General features: G+C 40.2%; 1 protein-coding gene across 2 annotated transcripts in view; it reads left to right on the top strand.

The window, feature by feature from the left end:
• NET1 (neuroepithelial cell transforming 1) overlaps positions 1–14,830 on the top strand; it is a 51,751-nt gene extending 36,921 nt beyond the window's left edge. Inside the window, exons 1-9 of one of the 2 annotated variants that reach the window (XM_077469487.1) lie at positions 5,469–5,732; positions 8,179–8,286; positions 8,601–8,768; positions 9,298–9,457; positions 9,568–9,644; positions 9,752–10,009; positions 10,375–10,545; positions 11,153–11,339; positions 12,903–14,830. In XM_077469487.1, coding sequence (XP_077325613.1) covers positions 5,640–5,732; positions 8,179–8,286; positions 8,601–8,768; positions 9,298–9,457; positions 9,568–9,644; positions 9,752–10,009; positions 10,375–10,545; positions 11,153–11,339; positions 12,903–13,300 — 1,620 coding nt within the window. In that variant the 5' untranslated portion in view covers positions 5,469–5,639 and the 3' untranslated portion in view covers positions 13,301–14,830. Of the gene's footprint in view, positions 1–5,468; positions 5,733–8,178; positions 8,287–8,600; positions 8,769–9,297; positions 9,458–9,567; positions 9,645–9,751; positions 10,010–10,374; positions 10,546–11,152; positions 11,340–12,902 lie in introns of those variants that run through there. The other variant, XM_077469486.1, reaches the window with a different exon arrangement.
• The last annotated feature ends 7,846 nt before the right edge of the window (positions 14,831–22,676 follow it).

The raw sequence follows: 22,676 nt of genomic DNA, 5'->3' as shown, positions 1-22,676 counted from the left end.
CTGGATATTCGCCTGCTAGCGGGAGACCATACTAGTGAAAATACCAGCCTGAGATTAGGAATGAGAATACCTGGGGGCAGGGCAACACCACCCACATCACAGAACCTGCACCGGTGCTGCAGGGAGACTGGAGCATCCACTCGCTCTCTGCTTCCCTCCTGATCACTGGAAGCTTTCAGAAGTAGATCGAGGCCCCCCTACCTTCTGCAGTGAGGGGTGACCGCATCACCCCAGGGAGTGGTGAGAGGGCTATTTGCCCACTGCTAGCAGGGACTGTGCCACAGAGGTCAGGGCACAAAGTGTACTCAATCTATAAAGCACCCATTCTGCACTCTACACCAAGACTCTATATCTAAACTGCACCTATACCAACCCTATACTGCATTATACCAAACCTTTACCACATATACCTTGCACTGTGTTGAGACTATAACTGTACCTATACTGCATGCAGGTTAAACTGGATTGTCGTTGACTGCACCAGCGTTAGCAGGCAGGAGGACATCTCAAAGGACTGGCCATCCCATAATAATTATTCTGCAACCCCCCTTTTTTTCCCTTGCCCCCTTCACTACCATCCTCCTTTTCTTTTGGACAGTGAATATTCTGTCTGTCTAGGGCTAGCATTGCCACCATAAATGCACTCTGGCAGTATAGTTCCAGCACTTGGTAGATTACTCTTATGCCTAGTCCTTACTGTTAATCCCTTTTCTATGCTAAATTGTGTTATTACCATTTTTAATAGGGATCAAAGTCTTTATCTAGTAACTGGAGATAGTTTAACTTCTCTATTCAGGAAGATATCTGACTATATCAGAGTAGTGATTAAAGTGGAACTTCAGTCATATTATTCAACTTTCCATCTATTAAATCTTCTGCCCTTGTCGTTTTAACTTTGGATAGTAAAACATTTCTTTTCTGCCAGTAAATACCTTATACAGCCCACTTCCTGTTTCTTGTCTGGTAAAAAGCCCAGGCTTATGAAATAATGTTAATAAATGTAAAGTTATGCACTTGGGGGCTAAAAACACATGCATCATACATACAAGGACAACAGCTGGGGGAGTCAATCGTTGAGAAAGATCTGGCTTTTCTGATCAGGGTTAGGCAATCCCCCAGCACTGGTGCCATAAGCAGCACACAAAGCCTCTTTTGCTGGCACTCAACTCCCTCCCCATCAGCAGAGCAGTGCAGGGAAGTGTCAGTGAGACACTAATGCATTCCACTTTCAGAGTCCCCCAAGCCGCACCTGCACTGAGGGTGAGGCACTGCGCCCCCACACATTGTAAAAGATGGGAAACATTGTTTGGTTCTCTAACTTTGCTGTAGCTGCGATCGTCAGCTTTTGTGATGGAAAATTGGGATTGGGTACAATTCTGCTGGGGGGGGGTTGTCTGTCCCTGTTTCCAGGAGGAGGAGGAGGACTGTGATTGGCTACTGCTGATCTACTGGCCCCACCCACCATCTGGAGGCAGATGACTCGCTTGGTTGCCACTACCAATATCGGAAAGGATGGATTTCACTGTGATTGAGAAAACCACAATTGGGTAACGGTTTGTGGAATTACTATTGAGCGTCTGGAAACTTTGTTGAAATTATTCCTCAACCTTTGTGTAACTTACTGCTGAACCCCAATCGGTGTCCCATTAAGCCTTAGCCACTATTTAGCGCAATGAAAATAAATCACACCCAACTTTTCCTGTGGCGCAGAGCGCCACGCTTATTCTCAGCTGCGGGGGCCCAACTTATGATCCTGCACACAGGCCCACTGCTTTCAGAAAATGCCCCTGACCTGAGCTCATCATTGCCCATCAATTCCAGATGCTTGTATGTGATAAACAAGCACATGGGCTTGATGCAAGATTTGAATCCACAGGATGAGTGTGCCAGGACAGGTGGATGTGTCTCTGCTTCCTTTCGCCACTCTGCGTATCATAGATGAGAAGAGGGTACATCAGTGCAGCAGATGAGCAGGAGGGTACAGCAGTGGGGAAAATGAGCAGCAGGAGTTCAGAGGTGGGGCAGAGAAGCAGGGAGGTACAGAGTTGGGGCAGATGTGCAGAGGAGAAAGGTGGTACATCAGTGGAACATAAGAGCAGGGGGTAACAGTGGTGGGGCAGATGAGAAAGGGGGTTACAGTGGTGGGGCAGATGAGCAGGGGGTTACAGTGGTGGGGCAGATGAGCAGGGGGTTACAGTGGTGGGGCAGATGAGCAGGGGGTTACAGTGTTGGGGCAGATGAGCAGGGTGGTACAGTGTTGGTACAGATGAGCACGGTGGTACAGTATTAGGACAGATGAGCAGGTTGGTACAGTGGTTGGGCAGATGAGCAGGGGGTGGTACAGATGAGCAGGATGGTACAGTGTTGGGACAGATGAGCAGGGTGGTACAGTGTTGGGGCAGATGAGCAGGGGGTTAGTGTTGGGGCAGATGAGCAGGGGGTTACAGTGTTGGGGCAGATGAGCAGGGTGGTACAGTGTTGGGGCAGATGAGCAGGGTGGTACAGTGTTGGGGCAGATGAGCAGGATGGTACAGTGTGGGGACAAATGAGCAGGATGGTACAGTGTTGGGACAGATGAGCAGGTTGGTACAGTGGTGGGGCAGATGAGCATGGGGTGGTACAGATGAGCAGGATGGTACAGTGTTGGGACAGATGAGAAGGGTGGTACAGTGTTGGGACAGATGAGCAGGGGGTGGTACAGATGAGCAGGATGGTACAGTGTGGGGACAGATGAGCAGGATGGTACAGTGTGGGGACAGATGAGCAGGATGGTACAGTGTTGGGACAGATGAGCAGGTTGGTACAGTGGTGGGGCAGATGAGCAGGGGGTGGTACAGATGAGAAAAAGATGAAAAAACTGCGCTAAGGTGAAAAAAACTGTGTAAGTTTTATATATACTCTTATGTAATACTTATAGGAATGAACGTTTAGCTGCGGCTTCACTGTGTCGCATAAATACAGAACAAAAATTGGAAAAATACTAAGCCGCGCTTAACTTATACAAACAACTAATTGTGCAAAAAATTGAAAATAAATGGTAAACAAAGTATAGCAACCATTTGTAGATTAGTGTACACTTATAACGTGCGTGATATAAAACACACATAGAAGACTCGAAACATAGAACTTAACCCTTGCAATATAAATTTCCGTTATATAAACCTCTATCAGCATAAAAGAGGATAGAACAAAACCACCCAGTGTTTGAACAGTGAGTCCGTATACATGAACCACAAAACTAATTGTTACAAAGCTGTGAATAAAGTCCTCCAAAAATAGACCACAATATTCATAAAGAATCCGCCACTCAGTCCAATGGGAAAAAGAATGTTCAATCCACCACCAGCATGTGATAAAATTTGCCGCTTACCGGAAAGACATGACCCCCCACTACAGAGGGTCACACGAGACTTGTAAGAATGGATATGACTTCCAGCCAAGGGGGGATCCTCAGTGTCCTCCTAGTTCCACCACTCCAGTGGGGGTTGGGAAGAAGACCTGTTCCCGGGCGTATTCCTCAAAGGCCCAAAAAAGGACTCAAAAGTAGGGACATCGGAACCATAAAGGGAAAATAAAACTCCAAATAATGTAAAACCCTTTATTACTCAAGATAAAAAAGTAAAAATGCACTTACAAATGTATAGAAGAAAATAAGCCTGAAGTCCGTTGCGCCGCCCGGACGCACACAGACAGACCCGTTCTCCTGGAAGCCGTCACAAACACGAGGTGATGTATAGCGTACCGCTCAGCCCTACGCGTTTCGCAACAAAATTGCGGGCACGTGGTACAGATGAGCAGGATGGTACAGTGTTGGGACAGATGAGCAGGGTGGTACAGTGGTGGGGAAGATGAGCAGGGAGTAACAGTGTTGGGGCAGATGAGCAGGGGGTTACAGTGTTGGGGCAGATGAGCAGGGGGTTACAGTGTTGGGGCAGATGAGCAGGGGGTTAGTGTTGGGGCAGATGAGCAGGGTGGTACAGTGTTGGGGCAGATGAGCAGGGTGGTACAGTGTTGGGGCAGATGAGCAGGGTGGTACAGTGTTGGGACAGATGAGCAGGGTGGTACAGTGTTGGGACAGATGAGCAGGATGGTACAGTGTGGGGACAGATGAGCAGGATGGTACAGTGTGGGGACAGATGAGTAGGGTGGTACAGTGTTGGGACAGATGAGCAGGGTGGTACAGTGTTGGGACAGATGAGCAGGATGGTACAGTGTGGGGACAGATGAGCAGGATGGTACAGTGTGGGGACAGATGAGTAGGGTGATACAGTGTTGGGACAGATGAGCAGGGGGTGGTACAGATGAGCAGGATGGTACAGTGTGGGGACAGGTGAGCAGGATGGTACAGTGTGGGGACAGATGAGCAGGATGGTACAGTGTGGGGACAGATGAGCAGGATGGTACAGTGTGGGGACAGATGAGCAGGGGGTGGTACAGATGAGCAGGATGGTACAGTGTGGGGACAGATGAGCAGGATGGTACAGTGTGGGGACAGATGAGTAGGGTGATACAGTGTTGGGACAGATGAACAGGGTGGTACAGTGGTGGGGGGCAGATGAGCAGGGGGTGGTAGATGAGCAGGTGGGAATTATATATGTATGTGTGTATATATAAATATAATATAAAAATGTGTGTATGTATACATAATATAGTGTATGTGTGTATGTATGTATATATATATATATATATATATATATTATACAAACAATAGTTCGTAAACGCTATAACTGTGATGCAAATCAATCAAAATACAGTTTTTTCTTTTAGTTTTTTTCCTTTAACAAAGACGTGTAGCAGAAAACATTTTTGCCAAAATGTAATAAGAAACTTTATTTATTTTTTGGATGTTTTATAGCAAAAAGTAAAAAATATTATTTTTTTCTCAATTTTCGGTCATTTCTTTTTTATTTATTTTTTTGTTTATATTGCAAAAAAATAAAAAGCCAGTAGTGATCAAATACCACCAAAAGAAAGATCTATCTGTGTGAAAAAATGATATAAATAAATTTTGTTTTGGTACAGCGTTGCATGAATGGCCTGGTCATGAAGGGGTAAAATCTTCCGGCGCTCAAGTGGTTAGGCTGACACGGAGATAGGCGGGTATGAACGGACACAAGTCTGTTTACACCTGCCTGTCTATAAGAGGGAATGGACCTTTGTGAAAGGGGCCTTAGGTGTGTGGACAGTGGACATTTGTACTTTTACATGCCATGTACATATTAAACCGGATGTATCTTTTTCTGTAACTGCTCAAATAAAGTTGTGTTCCTCTTTTATGTGGTTGCTTGTAGAGAAGAGAAACTAGCTGCTTTGTGAGTTCCCCAGCCTTAGCTGGACGCTGTGTGTAACTTGATCCATAGAGTGTAGGTGTAGCAGCTGTCAGGCAAATGACATGCTAGTCCATGAGAACATGCCCAGAAGGCAGCTGGATCTGCTCCGCCCCCCTTTAAGTACAAAACCGTCATCAGACTTTTCAGTGCTCACTTTAGTAGCAGCCAGGGAAGTATGCAGTATGGGAAGGAGCTGTGAGTGTTTCTTAGCACATCGGAGATTAGTTTATGAGCAAGTAGCTGCTCCACGCAGAGCAGAACCTCTAAAGTGGATTGGCTGTGACTCCTGTACGGGAAATATTATAAAGTATGGTGGCTCATGATGAAATTGGTGGTCTGTTGCCTATCAAAAGGACTATTCAGGTCCTAGCAGTTCAGAATCCAGCTTCGAAGGAGTTAGAGGTATGCATATATTTTCAATAACATTTTCTGCTTTAAGCTATTTTTATATAGGCTTCTTTATAGTATGTGTGATCTAATGTGTATACGTTTCTATAGACCGCTCTTGTATCGCTGCCATTTGGTATTCTTAAAGTTTTTTTTTATAAGTCAGACTCTAACATTTGGATTTGAACTGCAGCCTTAAAACTGCATGTTTCCGTCTTGTAGACTGCTTGCCATGTGATTGAATGTGTTGTCTGTGGTATCATGTATTGCAATAGAAGGAATTAAATCCCGATTTCAAGGAACTGACTGTCTTCTTTATGTAGAGTTTAAGGAAACGTGCTTTCAGCTGTTACGTTGTTCAACTTGTGTGTTAAATTGGGAATCTCCCCCCCCCCCCCTTTTTTTTTTTTTTTTTATTTATTTATTTATTTATTTTCCATACCAATAAAGCTTTTCTTTTTTTAAACTGTTAAAACAGTGTCTTATCTAAAGGGTCAGTTTGTGTTTTCTGGTCGTTTCTTGTCTATATGATCGTTTGAAGTGGTGTTTTCCCTCAATGCCTCCTTTCAAGAAAGGAACAAAGTGTGAGCTTGTGTTTGAAGAATGTGTAGGACTACAAACTCTGGCTATTGAGGGTTTTCTTGGATTTGTACTTTTTTTTTTTTTTTTGGTCTTTTTCTTCATCTTCTCAGGGTGTGGGTTATAGTTCGATTTAGCTCTGATTTTTAGTAAGCTCATGCTGGGCCCTGGATACCAACGGGCCGTGTGGTTTTATACTTGGCTATGAATGGTTGTTAAACCATTAAAATGAGCTTAAAGGGTAATTGCACACAAATTGAAGTTCATATAATACAGTAATCATGTAATAAATGTACATGATTCTGAGGTCTGTCCCCTTTTTTACTTTTTTTTTTTTTTTTTGGGACCACCTATAGAAAGTGGGTAGTTTACTATCCCTTTTGCAGAGTCTGAAAGATGTAACTGCAGTTTGGTTGATCTTTTACGAAGCCTATCATTTTTTTTAATGGCTGCAATATTTCAAAACCTGCAGAAGGAAATGCTTATTTTAACCAAAACCCCTAAAAGAACGAATAAGAGGTGGTTGTGAAAGGAGTTCTGTATATGGGTGATTGCGGCAATACATTAGGTCCTAGTGTATTTTCTTCCGGCTGTTTTTGCTTAGTTCTGGTGTCTGCTGAAGATCCTTGAAGTACGTTGAGATTCCAGCAAAACCAGTTCTCTAAGTTGCTGCTGTTTTATTACCCTCCTGACGTATAGAGCAAGTGGTTTAGGTCTTGACGGCATACTTTTCTGTATTTAAAACAAGAGAGCCCTTGTCTTCTGTGAGCCGAATGTTAAAAATGTGCCCTTACGACTTGTGTTGCTTCTCCTGTAATGTGACGCCGACATATGTCATAAAGACATTAACACCTGTCTTTCACCAGACATAGAGCACCATTGTCCATTGTTTGACTTCTTTTTATGAGTTGGGTCAAGAGGGAAGTCCTCCATTACCTCTGCTCTACATACAATTAATATAAACGAGTCAACTAAAATCGTAACCCTTGCCACATGGTTTTTGTACAGTGATGGATGATCAAATAATGAGATCAGTACTTTTCTTGGTGGCATTTAAAAAAAAAAAAAAAATGTTGACTTGTGGCTTTGCCTTTTTTGCTGCATATGGTTTATTTTACCTAAAATTTGGCCATTTGATAGAGGAGCTTGTGATAAATTTACTTGATTTGTTGTGTTGATTCGTAGAAGGGAATGTTTTTTTGTTTTGTAAATTTGTAGCCACATTAAACGGAATACATTGGAGTAGATCTCTTGGTAACTCAACAATAGAACACCTTTTATGAGACATAAAATAGATAGATGTGTCTATCCCGTTTATGTTGAAGAGTTTTAACTAAAGTTAATAGTGTTAAGATTGTGCTATCACAATAATCATCCATGTTGCATATTGCAGAACCTGCTCTTGTCTGTAACTTGAGCGTAGCTTGCAAACTAATTTTAGCACTACTTCAAAGGGCTTTAGAAGAACAGCAACTCTTGTGGATGATCAGTGATTTTAAAAAGTAGTTTCTATAATCGAATCTTTTAGCTTTCTAAGTTTTTCATAAATTTTAGCATTAGTTCAGTTTCAGCTAATTATTTCTGCAAATGCTTCACTTAGGAATGTTAGAGATGTTTCTGCATGAAGAGACTGCCCTTTGAACAGTTACTTGGATTACTTTTGTTGTTCTGGTTAATACAGCTTGCGTGCAGACAGACTAAACTACATTAGCCTGTATTGTCTACGTTCCAGTGTGTGCTGGTTAGCATTGCATATTCATTTCATTCATTTTGTGTTTGAGAATGTCTGTCTGTGATTTGAGAGCATTCTTCTAGCTTCAGGGCCTAAAAAAAAGTTTCTGCTTCACCTTGATTATAGTATTGTTTTATTTTGCTTTTGTAGGAGCCCAGCAATAAGAGAGTGCGTCCTCTTGCACGTGTAACATCGTTAGCTAATTTAATATCTCCTGTGAGAAATGGCGCAGTTCGGCGCTTTGGCCAAACAATCCAGGTAAATATAAAACCAATAACATGGATATCTTAACTGTGGTGCTCTTGATCATATTGTTAATGGTTATATATATATATATATATATATATATATATATATATATATATATATATATATATATATATATATATATATTTTTTACTACCTCACTGCATATAAGTCTTTAGCGGTAGGTCCATATTTGTACAGACATTTTGTTCCAGAGCTTATTTCAGTGGTTGAAACATTATTTCCTATATGTGAGGGGTTACTATGTTTTTGAACAATGGCTTGCCTCACAATCATGGATTTCTTTTAATATTTCTCCCGATCAGTCATTCACCATGCGTGCCGACAACAAGTCTCCGAACAGTACAAGCAAGGCCTGTAGCAAGATGGCTGCTCCTACACCTCCAAAAAGAAGGAATAGCATCCTGTGGTCTGAGATGTTAGATGTCAATATGAAAGAATCGCTGAGCACCAAAGAAATTAAACGGCAAGAGGTGTGTTTTAAGCTAAGCCCTTACATTTAATGTTAATGAGACGGTTAATCACAAAATGTAACACCATATCATTGCTAAAGGAAGCAGGTGGAAATAGCTTGGCTTATATTACTAAGTTAATAATGGATAAACACCTACTGGTGTGAAATGTGATAAAGGGGCAGAGAAGCACGTGGAGAGCAGGTTTTAAATAGGTTTGTTGACTTAGTGGGGTTGATTTACTAAAACTGGAGAGTGCAAAATTTGGTGCAGCTGTGCATGGTAGCCAGTCGACCTCTGACTTCAGCTTGTTGAATTGAGCTTTGAGAAAAAAAAACTGAAAAAGCTGATTTGTTTTTATGCAGAGCTGCACCAGATTTTACACTCTCCAGTTTTAGTAAATCCAACCCCACTGCTTTGCTTTGAGAAACGATCTGCTCAGGGTGGACTATTGAATAAAAACGAGTCTTTATGGCAGTAATCCATTTTTTAATTGGCTCTTCCTGAAATAATAATTATATTCTCACACATGCTTTTAATTGGTTTAAAGGCCATATATGAAATGACCAGAGGAGAGCAAGACTTGATTGAAGACCTCAAGTTGGCAAGAAAGGCCTACCACGATCCAATGTTGAAACTATCTATAATGTCAGAGGATGAGCTTGCACAGATATTTGGAGACCTTGATGCTTACATACCTCTACATGAAGGTATGTGAAATCTATATCCGATCTTTTTTTTTTTTTCTATTATCCATTTATCTCTTCCTTCATGTGTGAAATGTCTTCATTTTTTTTTTTTTTTTCTTCCTCTATTTCAGAATTTCTTGCAAAACTTAGAGAAGCAACAAGGTCAGATGGGACTGTTGGGCAAATCGGCCACATTCTTGTTAATTGGGTAAGTTTTATAGGCACTTCAGTTTCTAATCTGTAATTTTATCTTGCATACGTGTGTGTATGTGTATGTAATCTCTTTAACAAGGACAATGTATTTTCTATCACCAGCTACCTCGTTTAAATGCATACAAGAGGTATTGCAGTAACCAGCTTGCTGCCAAAGCTCTGCTAGACCAAAAGAAGCTGGACAGGCGGGTCCAGGACTTTCTGCAACGATGTTTGGAATCGCCATTCAGTCGCAAGCTAGACCTTTGGAGCTTTCTTGATATTCCCAGAAGCCGTTTGGTGAAATATCCCCTGCTGCTGAAAGAGATTCTTCGACACACTCCTAACGAGCATCCTGACGGCAAGAGTTTGGAGGAAGCTGTAAGTTCACACAGAGCATGCTTCATTTGATAGATTCTTTTTAATTCTAAGGCCCATGTCACACTAGTGAATCTGCTACCAGCGACACCTTATGGGTGACAAAATAAAATGTGCAGCTGCTACTCTATGTATTGGAAATTGCATTCTCCCCCCACTGTAGTACTGCAGAACTTTGATCTCTAGCAAGGAGGAGAGGCCATAGGAGAAGGTTTGTGGACAAAATCACTAGTGTGACATGGGGTGTAGGTTTGTAGCTTTATGCATTAACAGCACATCTATCTACCTTGGCACTAGAATTTTTTTAATGATGTAACCTATTTGTATTCTGTTTATATGTCACTAAAACAATCTGTATTTTTTTTCAGCTATGCTTAATCCAAGGAGTGCTTACAGACATTAACTTGAAAAAGGGAGAGTCTGACTGCCAGTATTACATTGACAAGCTGGAGTATCTTGATGACAAACAAAGAGACCCTCTGATAGAATCAAGCAAATCGCTTCTGTGTCATGGCGAGCTGAAGAATAAAAATGGCCATGTAAGTGATCTTGGTATAATATGAAATGAGATAGTACAGATGGTTTATCTTTTATATATTGTATGGTGACTGGATAAGCAACTGATCGCTTTAGCAATGTGCATTTCCTCCTTTTGTGAAACTTTACATCTACTATAGTGATAGGGGATGTCTTCTTATCTAATAAATCTATAGATATAGTTCAAAAGAAAGCAGGATATCACTCAATGAGGCTTTTAGAATACAATACTTAATTGCAAAACCACACAGTTCCCAATTATCTTTGTCACAGCAAAGCACATGCTTTTAAAACATTTTCAATGTGTATGAAAGCAATTTATATGGGATGAAATGGTTTATCAAAGTGCACTTATTGCATTCAAGACTTTGTTTTGCAAAATAAACGTTGGGCTTAGATATATTCAGTTTTGCCTCCAAAGTCTATAAATTGAGTTCTACATTTTTTAAGTCTTAGAAAAAGCAAGAAAATTTCTAGTTTCTGGTTCTTGGAGGAATCTTTTATATTACACCTATGGACTGAAAGTCAAGCGATTTTGTATTTTTGTTTCTAGTAGATTTATTTTGTTGAGTTTTACAGAGGGTTTTTTTTTTTTTTTCTTCTCCACAGAAGCTGTATCTCTTCATGTTTCAAGATATTCTGGTTCTAACACGTCCAATTACACGGAATGAGCGTCAGTGCTATCAGGTGTATAGACAACCAATTCCTGTCCGTGAGCTGGTGCTGGAGGATCTTCAAGATGGTGACGTGAGGATGGGTGGTTCCTTCAGAGGGGCATTTAGCAACTCAGACAAAGGTATGCGTAACATTTAGATGTTACCTGTTTCTAAAATCTATTGAAAATAATGTATTCTTACACACAACTATCTTGATATCCGCTTCCTATAACCCTCTGCAGAGCAGCACTCTGAGAGGGGCAGCACAAAGAGCCAATCGGGCTCTTTTACATAAACATGCTGACAGGATGAAAAAGCAAAGTTGATGACTTGTCAGTGTTATTACTCCATTGTAAAATAGCAGGATTTGAGTGGGGAGATGACACCACTGTAGTCTTTTTAACTCTTAACAGAAAGAAATATCACCCTACTGTGTGCTTTGCCTGGCAGGATTGTTGCAATCACAAAAAGGTCTGGATATAATTCTAAATCCTTTGGCAGACAACACAGTTCATATTTTTATAACCATGAATTTAGCTGTTTGCTAGGAGTTTAACTTTAAAAAATAATTCCTGCCCCAGAATATTGTGAAAGTAGCTGCTGCCATAAACTAAAAGCCTTGGTCAGGCTCAAACTGATAATAGACATCAGATTGGGCGTTTTTATAATGGTCTGATGCCAATAGAGAGCTTCACACATGTGGCCTTTTGTGGATTTAATGGCATAGGCATGAAACCCTTGTGTCAATGTCCTCTTGAGAAAAAGGTTATCTCATGGAAAAATCAAGCCTGGCTAGTAGATCTATCCCAAGTTCTCTTTTGGCTAGGGGTATATTTAGAAATCACACTTCACACTGAAGCACAGCTAAAATGGCCGCTAAAGCGCCGGTCGTTTTTGCAGTGTTTTAGCAGTGCTTTTTGGGCGCTAGTGGGTCACTTCTTTTTTTTTTTTTTTTTTTTTTTTTTTTAGGTCACATGACAATATGATCTCAACCCACAAAAAAGACTAGTTTTGCAGTGCTTTTAAGGCACTGACCATTCATTTCAATGGGCAGGGGTGTTTTTGGAGCGTTTTTTACAGTGCATCAAACTCATCCCTAAGATGCCGCTTGTAGGACTTTCTACCGGCCGCAAGTGCACCACCCCAGTGTGAAAGCACCTATTCAAGTGACTGGGAGGCAGTTTTCAGGTGCTATTTTTAGTGCTGAAACGCCTGAAGACTGCCTCATTGTGAAAGGGGTCTTAATGTTCAGGCACAATAGTGTTGTGTTTTTTGTTTGTTGTTTTTTTATTGCGTGAAAAGTTCTGTTATGCCAAAAGTTATTTAATTTGTAGTAATATGACTGAAATGTTTACCTTTTTGTAGTGGGGATAAGTATGTTTAATGCACGCTTGATAAGCATGCAACTCCGGAATCATTCATACATGAAACACTGTGGGCTTGATTTAATAAAACTGGAGCATGCAAAATCTGGTACAGCTCTACCAATCGGCTTCCATTTTATTTTTTCAAAGTTTAATTGAACAAGCTGAAGTTAGAAGCTGATTGGCTACCACGCACAGCTGCACTGGATTTTGCACACTTTTGTTTTAGTAAATCAACCCCTGTGGATTATACCTCTCCCCTTTGAAATAGTTTAAGTATTAAAGGAAAAATATTTGTATTATCTTTTGTCTAACTCGTTCATTTCTTTTACATCTTAGCCAAAAACATCTTTCGAGTTCGGTTTCAAGAAGCCTGTATAGGCCAGAGTCACACTCTCCAAGCCAATGACATCTTTCACAAGCAGCAGTGGTTGAACTGTATCAGAACAGCCATTGCCCCATATCAGAACGCTTCACCAACTGAACTAAAAGAACTTCCTGACCTCAGTGAGGAATGTGAAGAAAATCATCCCCCAGCTCAGAACACAAATGCCCAGCGAAGGTCATCTACCATATCTGGCATTGTAGAAATGGACCTTGAAGAAAATGCAGACAACTCCGATGTTGGCTCACCAGAGGATCCAAAGCCAGGGAAACTCCAAAGAGCTCTGACAGGAAGCCGGAAATCTCGAGACAAAACACAACAGAGCATGAAAAGAAAAGAGACTTTAGTATAAGTGGAAAAGTGCCCTTTGGCTGGACTTGTTATTTATACATATGTATATTTTTATCTTTTAATGTGAGCATACTGGGATTTTTTTTTTTTTCACTGATCCTACTGTATTTGTTACTCTCCCAGTTCTCTTTTCAGTGGCAGCTACTGGTATGCAGTTAACACTGTTAAAATCAGAGTCTGTTTTTTTTTTTTGTTTTTTTTTTTGGGAGGGGGGATGCTTGTTTAAATAATGAAGAATTCTACATTTGGGATCCATTTTATTTTTTTATTTTATCCCCCCGTTTCTATTTGAAAAAATGTCTTCTGTTTGAAGTACAAATATATATATATATATATATATATATATATTTTATAAATAACCTCACATTTGTTGGAGACTTCAAGCAATGTAGGAGATTCCAAGAGGAAAGAGATATCGAGTAACTATGGCTATATTTGGTGTTTTTGTTTGTATTTCCCTGGCAGCACACCCCTTGAAAAGTGCTGCCTGTAACCTGAGCCAGTGGATTTTGTGTTCTTACAGAATGTCGGTGCCCATTCTACAGCAATCGTACATGTTCATTGAAAAAACAGACTCTGAGGTTAACAGGTTATTCATGTTACCAACTGGAATTTTTTTTATTTTTATTTTTTCTTGTTTACTGTACATTCCTTTTGTGTGTTTGCCAAGTATTTAATTTTTTAATGTAGTTTAGAGGGGTTTTTAATCAGTTTTATTGTATTTTTGAAGATTTTAAAGACTGCATTTTGATTTCCCTAAATGCATTTTTTTTTTTTCAGCAAAACATTTTCAGGGCAGCTGAATACAGAAGCATTGTCAGGCTTTTTCCATTCTTCCTTCAGTTTTAGAAGGTTTAAACGTTCTTTTATTTTTTATTTTTTGTATGTTATAAGGCTTTAGAGAGAGCGAGAGAGATGTAGCTGATAGTGAAGGAGTTATGTGCTGTAGACTCAGGGCGATGAGTAATGAATTATTGTGTTATGGCAAGAAGACTTTTAGGCCAGAGGTCCCCAACAGGTAGCTTACAAGAGCCAAATCACTCCTGGCTACCAGGCATTTTTTAATTATGCTTAGGCTTTTTATTGTAGCTCAGACTACCACAGGTTGGGACCTCTGTTTAGGAATTATGGGCCATGTATATGGCACACGTGAGATGTAGATGGTTCTTGTATGTCGTAGAAGGTCAGACGGTATGTTTTGAACAGACTAACAAAAGGTGTTTAATATAGTTTAATGTGAAAGGTACATGTTACCAGATGTTAACATGATGGTTGCAAGAAACTAATTATACTGTAATAAAGTTGTTTGTTACAATTGGTCAGTCCATGTTGTAAAGAATTTCTCTGCCCATCCTATTTACTGTGCTGTTATCTGCATATACTGTAAATACTTTGAGTATCATGAATATAATGCATTGTTGGGAACTTGGTGACTGTACATAAATGAAATGCATATATATATTTTTTTTTTATAAATCTGCCTGTACAGGTGTAAGTCTTCAAATACAATAAAAAGATATCCCTCATCTGATTTTTAGGTGTGGAATATGTGCTTTAGGTTACATTTATGCTCATAAACTTCACCACTCTAGTTACAGAAAAGCTGTGTTCTTGCAGAGGAGATTTCTGCCCAATTCTAACCCTGGTGTCAGCAGGGCGGAAAATCAGAGCAGGCCTTCTCACTGTTCCTACACCATTATACGGCTAATGGACTTAACCTTTCCCCACTCTTATCAAAATGTGTTTAAAGGTTTTGGCTGAAGTTCTAGGTTTAAGTAACCAGGAGCATTAAGGAGTATTTATCAAGACTGGAACAGCCAGAATCTGGCGACCAACCAGCTTCTAGCTTTCATTTTCAAAGCCTAAATGTATAACCTAAAGATGGAAGCTCATTGGTTACTATGCACATCTGTTGCAAATTGTCTGCTAACATTTTTATAAAAATGTTGTTTTTTTTTTTAATTAAAAATTTTATAAAAATTTATCCAATGCTTTTTTAAACGGATATACCAACACACGTTGGTATACAAATAAGCATTATTTCACACAAATTAACACAGCAGTTTGTTTTTATTGTATTACCTGTTGATCTTGCCAGTAAGTCTTGTTTTTCCACTTCCTGTTCAGCAATAGTTTTTTATTTATTTATTTTTTTCCCTTTTTGTGATGAAGGTTTTGCATACATGAATAAAAGCTGACCATCTTGACCTATAGGTGTTAAAGCAGAAGTAAACCCATAGATTTAGTTTAAAAAAAATTAAATTTCTGGCACATGCCGGGAATGTAACTGTCACATTGGTTGTGATCTCAACCAAACTGTCAAACCATCCAATGGCTGGTATCATAACTGATCACATGTGCAGCATCATGGCAGTTGAAGATTAAACAGAGGCCACAATGGCAGCTTCCTTGACTGAAAACGATAGGAGGGTTTACTTCCACTTTAAATGATTTGTCTCCACCCTTCAACTGCCACTTTTTGTTGCACAGCTTGGTCTGTGAAAGCTGAAAAACAGACTTACTGGCTGGATCACCTGGAAAATAAACTGTTATAGCAGGACTCAGAAAAAGAGACTGCTATTGTAATGCTAGTGACAGACTGTATCCTATGTCATTTTTTAATTTGGCTTTAATTATACTTTAACTTTCTTCACATTGTTGTGGTGCTTTTTGTGAATTGCCATCACATTGCACCATAACTTGAGTTAAAGCAGCCCATTCAAGTACCAGCGCACCAGGATGAACGTATTGTGGTGCCCTGCAATATAGGGCTGCAACTAACAATTATTTTCTTAAATAGTTGGCCAATTTGTTTCATTGGTTAACATGTAAAGTTAAAAAAATAAAATAAATACAGTTGTGCTCATAAGTTTACATACCCTGGCAGAATGTATGATTTCTGAGAATATGAATAACACAAAAACTTTCCTTTCACTCATTGTTAGTGTTTGGCTGAAGCCATTTATTATCAATCACAACTGTGCTTACTCTTGAAAATTATAATCGCAACAGAAACTACCCAAATGACCCTGATCAAAAGTTTACATACCCTGGTGATTTTGGCCAGATAACATGGACACAAGTTGACACAAAAGGGTTTGAATGGCCATTAAAGGTAACCATCCTCACCTGTGATCTGTTTGCTTGTAAATAGTGTGCGTATGAAAGATCAATGAGTTTCTGGACTCCTGACAGACCCTTGCATTGTTCATCCAGTACTGCACTGACGTTTCTGGATTCTGAGTTATGGGAAAAGCAAAAGAATTGTCAAAAGATCTGCAGGAAAATGTAGTTGAACTGTATAAAACCGGAAAGGGATATAAAAAGATATCAAAGGACTTGAGAATGGCAATCTTCAGTGTTCAAACTCTAATCAAGTAGTGGAAAATGAGGGGTTCTGTTGAAACCAAACCACGGTCGGGTAGACCAACTAAAATTTCAGCCACAACTGCCAGGAAAATTGTTCGGGATGCAAAGAAAAACCCACAGATAACTTCAGGTGAAATACAGGACTCTGAAAACAAGTGGTGCGGCTATTTCAAGATGTACAATAAGGAGGCACTTGAAGAGAGATGGGCTGCATGGTCAAGTTGACAGAAGAAAAGCCATTACTATGCAAAATGCCACAAAGTATCCCACTTACAATACACCAAACAGCACGGAGACGAGCCTCAAACCTTCTGGCACAAAGTCATTTGGAGTGATGAGACCAAAATTTAGCTTTTTTGGCCACAACAATAAACGCTACTTTTGGAGAGGAGTCAACAAGGCCTGTGATGAAAGGCACACCATTCCAACTGTGAAACACGGAGGTATATTGCTGATGTTTTGGGGATGTGTGAGCTACAGAGGCACAGGAAATTTGGTCAAAATATATGGTAAGATGCAGTATGTTATCAAAAAATACTGGAGGAACATTTGCATTCATCAGTCAGGAAGCTGCGCATGGGACGTACTTGGAGATTCCAACATGACAATGATCCAAAACACAAGGCCAAGTTGACTTGTCATTGGCTACAGCAGAATAAAGTGAAGGTTCAAGAAATCATACATTCTGCCATGGTATGTAAACTTATGAGCACAACTGTGTGTGTGATTTATATATACACTAGTTGAATATTTGTATGCAGTGGTAAATATAAATAACCAGCTATATGGTTAGGGAACAAAATATTGAATCTGCTCTGAGAATAACAGACAGAAGAGATGCATATACTATTAGTTTGAATCTGGTACATACTGCATTATCAGACTCCAAGATCAAAATTTTAATTTAAAGAAAAACAAAATTAAAGACCGAAAACAATGTTGCTGATTTTCAGGCCGGATTGTAATATGCATGACAGACTCCCTTTTCATAAGTAGGTAGTTTGATACAAGCTACCTGTTCCTGCTGTCAAGACATTTAGTAGCTGCAGCCTGCCTTTTGTATCACCTGCCATGATGAGGTTAAAAAAAATAGCCCTTTATAGTACAAAAACAACAGATAATTACTATTATAAGAGTTTAATGTATACTATGAAACAGTGAAAGGAATTGCAGTGCGTATAGAAAAGAATCCCCCCACCCTTTAAAATCACATTTTGTTGCTTTGCAGCCTGAAATTAAGTAAACTCCATCAGGAATATCTAATCACCTTCCCAATAGCACACAAAGCCATAGGACTTTCAACTGTGATCAGCTGTGGTCATTTTGATAAGCTCAGCATGAAAAGAGCTTTCCTGGAGCATTTCAGTCCCTGTAGTGCAACTAAAGCAAACAATCAACTATAGGTGACAAGGCACTGCCAAAAGATCTCTGGGATACATTTGTGGACAGGCACAAGTCAGGAAATGGATACAAAACAATTTCAAAGGCTTCATCAATGCCTAGAAGCACAGTGAAGTCTAATATTAAGAAGTGAAATGTATTTGGTACAACACAGACTCTCCCTGGATCAGGACGTCACTCCAAACTGGATGAAAGAGCCAGGAGGAAACTGATCAGAGAGGCTACCAAGAAGCCTACAGCAACTCTGAAGCAGTTGCAGGAATTTATGACAAAGAGTGGTCATTGTGTGCATGTGACAACAATATCTCACATTCTCCACAAATGTGGCTTGTATGGGAGAGTTTGAAAGAAAAAAAAGCCACTCCTTAAGAAAGGCCACATGCAAGCCACGACTGAGCTTTGCCTAAACGCACCTTGAAGATTCTGAGGCCACATGGAGAAGATGTGGTCAGATGAGACCAAAATTGAATTATTTGGCCTCCACACCAAACGATATGTCTGGCAGAAATCCAATACGGCTCACCATCCAAATAACACAATTCCTACAGTAAAGTTTGGAGGTGGTAATATCTGGTCATGGGGGTATTCCTCTGTAGCAGGGACTGAAGCACTTGTCAGGATATAAGAGAAAATGGATGGAGAAAAATACTGTCAAATTCTTGAGGAAAATCTGCTGCCCTCTGCCAAAAAGTTGTTAATGGGAAGAAAGTTTACCTTCCAACATGACAATAACCCAAAGCACATAGCAAAAATAACCACACAGTGGTTGAAGGAGAAAAAGGTAAATGTCCTTGATTGGCCTAGTCAGAGCCAAGACTTAAACTCCATTGAAAATCTATGGAATTACTTGAAGACTACAGTCCACAAATGGCCACCATTAAATTTAACTGAACTTGAGCAGTTCTGCAAAGAGTATGCAAATATTGCAAAGTCTAGATGTGCAAAGTTAGTAGAGACATATACCAACAGGCAGAAGGTGGTTCAACAAAATACTGGCACAAGGGGGTGATTCTTTTTCCAACTCAGTGATTCTGTTTTTGATTTTTTTCTGACATGTTGGTGTTCTATCTTTCACTTGGATGTGATAAATACAGCTGGATAAAACAAAAACGGTCTTCGTTTCAGGATGCAAAGCAACAAAATGTGATTATTTTAAAGAGGAGTGATTCTTTTCTATACCCTCTGTATGTGTGCGTATATTTCCAGAAGTATGATATAAAAGGTATTTTACCTGTGAGTCAGACATGAAGCTATGTAGCTGGGGGTGGGGGGATATACATCTTTTATATTAAAGTAGTACTGGCTGAGATTTACTTCAACCACTTCAATACAGAACACATTCACCCTCTTCGGACAATTTTCAGCTTTCAACGCTGTCACACTTTAACAATTACGCGGTCATGCAACACTGTACCAATCTGTCATTGGTGGGGTCCGGTGGACACAGCCAGTGACAGATCGCAGCTTTATGGCAGGAACGACGAAAGTGATTCATTTTAATTGTAATGCCTTATATGACCAGTCTATCTTTTTTTTTTTTTTTTTTTTTTTGGGGGGGGGGGGTTATTTTTTAGCTTTTCTGGATTCGGATGCTGATCTTTGCTGCACAGAGCTCTTAAAGCAGTAGTAAACCACTGGATGACTTTTTATTTTTCCTGACCTGAAAGGTAATATCATAAGGTGCTAGTATGCATTGCACACCAGCACATTATGTAAAACTTACCTGAAATCGAAGCCTTCCAGCGATGCGTTGTCACCGCTGGAGGCCGCTTCCATCTTCACCTGGTCTTCCTTCTGGGTTCGAGGACTCTGGCTGTGTGATTGGCTGGAGCAGTGATGATGTCACTGCCCTGCATGCAAGGAGGAGTCGCCATTTACGGCACAGGACTCTGAAGGAACAGCTCGGATGACTGCTCCTTCAAAGAGCATGTGCATGTGACGTCATCGGCTGCATATACAGTAAATACCTCCTAAATGGTGCACGTTTAGGAGATATTTACAGGACCTATAGGTAAGCCTTATTATAGGCTTGCCTATAGGTACAAGTCAGAGATGGGAATTTACTCCCACTTTAAAGTGATTGTTAAAGCGGAGGTCCACCCTAAAATGGACCTTCCGCTCATCGGATTCCTCCCCCCCTCCGGCGCCACAATTGGCACCTTTCAGGGGGGAGGGGGGTGCAGTTACCTTGATAATCCAGGTAACTGCACCCACTTCCGGGCTAGCTCTCTGCGGAAAGGGGCGTACATTACGCCCCTTTCCGCAAGTGCCCGCCCCCTTCCGCAAGTGCCCCGCTGCCTGCTGGGAAACACACAGATCCCAGAGGCAGCAGGGACCGTCCTCATTGCGCAGCGCGGCTCGCGCATGCGCAGTAGGGAACCGGGAAATGAAGCCGAAAGGCTCCATTTCCTGATTCCCATACCCAAGATGGCGGCGGCAGCACTCGAGTGTCGATCTAGAGATCGGCTTCGGGTGCCGACATCGCGGGCGCGCTGGACAGGTAAGTGTCACTATTTTAAAAGTCAGCAGCTGCAGTATTTGTAGCTGCTGACTTTAAAAAAAAAAAACGCGGAGTCCCGGCGGACTCCCGCTTTCACCTTTTTTTCATTTTTTTAAAATAACAAATCTATAATTCTTACCTGCTCCATATAAAGTTTTTGTACAGAGAAACCCCCATCCTCATCTTCTGGGGTCCCCCACCAGTGCTTCTGATTCCTCCTGCCTTCAAGGCGCCCCTATAGCAAACTGCAAGGTAAAAATAACTTCTGCCTTTAGAACCACTTTAAATCACTTCCTTATCCTTATGTGTCCCATGAGGCATTGCTCCTCACACATTCACAAGTTCTCAGGCACTTGTCATACTGTCATGTATGAATGATGTAATGTATGTGTGCTGCAATGTATTTCCTGATATGTAAACAATGAATTCTGTATGTAGGTCAACTAATCGATTTTGAAAATAGTTGACTACAATTTTTATAATCGTTATGCCGATTAGTTATTTCAGCTCCACTGCAGTGTATTTGCATTGGAGGTCTATTTTGGTGACCCTCTGTGACAAAGTCAGAAGTGACGAAACGCGTTGGGGAGTGGCTACAGGGTAACTGTATGCTGAGGCTGGGAAGCCGATCTGATGCTCAGCGAGTGAAGGAAGGGTGAGATCGCAGCACAGTGCCTCCCAGCATGTCTTGTACCATGTAACATGAAAGCTTGTTTTACCTGACTTTGATGTACGTACAATTTATTTTTTAATAAATCTATCATCTTAAGCGATTTTACACTATTGGAGGCATTGTCTCGATTTTATTCCTATATGTTGAGTTTATAGTCAGGCATTTGAACAGAGTGTGGCGTTTTCAGCAGCTCTTCAATATAATTCTTGAGCCCATTTGACAAAACACGAGAGTGAAGGAAGCTAAAGGCCCATTTTTCATTGTGGTGGAGGAATCGGTGTTATTAAAATTTTTGCACATCTTTTTCACTTTTCAAGAGGACTGTCGTTTATGTTTTGTGTGGAACTGCAAAGCTATTTTCACATTTTTTTTCATGGACATTTATTTATGTGTTTAAACACATTTTTTAGTTGTTTACTTATTTTTAGTTGTTAATGATTTTTTTATGTGCGCTACTGTGAAAAACTTATTTATGTACACGTTACTTATATATTTTTTTCACCTGTTGCTTTATATTGTTTTTTTTAAATAGCATCACTATTTTATATATTTATATATATATATATATATATATATATATATATATATATATATATATATTGGAGTGTGTTGTAGTGCCACTAAATGTGAATGGCACTGCTATGCACTAACATAGGCATGAGGCATTGTGGGGACACGCATCAATGCACTGAATCAGATTATGTTGTAAGTAGGCCCCCAAAAAATCACCATATAGCATAACTTTTTCATGATAGGTGCAATTTTAAATAAATCTCTTGGTGATCCTTTGGCCTACCTCATCGGATAGTTGTACATACAAACTTTAGATCTTACCAGGATTGGAAAAAGCATAGCTACCAACTTTACATTCTGCTTTAAGATGCTGAGCATATTCAATTCCTGGCTATAGAGACGCTTTCAAAATGGCCTGTTATATGTTAGGGTAGGTCAATGCACAGCATTTTTTATTTCTTTTTTGCTAGTGTCAGAAGAGTGTTGGTACCTTTTCCCTTGCCCTGGTAAAAGAATTACTTTTATTAATTTTGCTAGCTTTTTTCTTCTTTTTTTATTTCTTCAATCAGGATACTCCATACACTGTAGGTATTTTTTCTTCAACCAAGACTTTCATTATGATGCTTGAACTATTCTCTACACAGCCGCTATCTAGAAATGTGTATCCTCAGCAAAAGCTTTGGATGCTACACCGAAAATTGCAAGCTAAACTGGAATGTGATTTAGGCACTAGGCTCTGCATTGGGGTATTCTCCAGACCTCTGTGTACGGTTAACTACAAAACGCTCTCCAGGTCCCAGAGCTATGGCACAGTCTCTTTTGTGACCCAGTCTCTCATGTGGTAAAACTCATGCCAACCCATCCTTGCATGGTAACGGTTGAGGGAACCAAGCACGGAGACCATGCGGTTTGGGGAGGGTT

Source organism: Lithobates pipiens, unplaced genomic scaffold, assembly GCF_037356315.1.
Source record: "Lithobates pipiens isolate NorthernLeopardFrog02 unplaced genomic scaffold, aLitPip1_a1.2 Scaffold_8, whole genome shotgun sequence".
In the NCBI taxonomy this organism is placed as follows: Eukaryota; Metazoa; Chordata; class Amphibia; order Anura; family Ranidae; genus Lithobates; species Lithobates pipiens.
Note: the sequence above shows the minus strand (reverse complement) of the source record. Positions and strands in the feature narration are given on the sequence as shown.